Consider the following 389-nt stretch of genomic DNA (forward strand, 5'->3'; position numbering starts at 1 on the left):
CACCGCGGGGTGGGGAGGGGGCTTAGAAGCATTTTCGGTGGACGATGGAGGGTCCAGCCTCGTCGTACTCGGGTTTGCTGATCCACATCTGCTGGAAGGTGGAGAGGGACGCCAGGATGGAGCCGCCGATCCACACCGAGTACTTCCGCTCCGGGGGGGCGATGATCTGCAGAGACACCAACCCTTAGGATGCACCCTCTGATCCTTCCCCCCAAACCTGCACCAGGAGAGGATTTGGGGTGTTGGTAGCCATGGTTTGGTCCCCCCAAGACCTACTTTGATCTTCATGGTGCTGGGAGCCAGCGCCGTGATTTCCTTCTGCATGCGGTCGGCGATGCCAGGGTACATGGTGGTGCCGCCGGACAGGACGTTGTTGGCGTAGAGGTCCT

At 60.9% G+C, this 389-nt stretch overlaps 1 protein-coding gene across 1 annotated transcript; it reads right to left on the reverse strand.

The window, feature by feature from the left end:
• Nucleotides 1-22: 22 nt before the first annotated feature.
• LOC103809985 (actin, alpha skeletal muscle) lies at nucleotides 23-384 on the reverse strand (the record flags this gene model as incomplete). The annotated part of the gene is made up of 2 exons (XM_009082862.1): nucleotides 23-166; nucleotides 277-384. Coding segments are annotated over 2 exons (252 nt in total), but the record flags the coding sequence as incomplete, so codon positions are not given.
• Between the last annotated feature and the right edge of the window lie 5 nt (nucleotides 385-389).

Source organism: Acanthisitta chloris, unplaced genomic scaffold, assembly GCF_000695815.1.
Source record: "Acanthisitta chloris isolate BGI_N310 unplaced genomic scaffold, ASM69581v1 scaffold5209, whole genome shotgun sequence".
NCBI lineage: Eukaryota > Metazoa > Chordata > Aves > Passeriformes > Acanthisittidae > Acanthisitta > Acanthisitta chloris.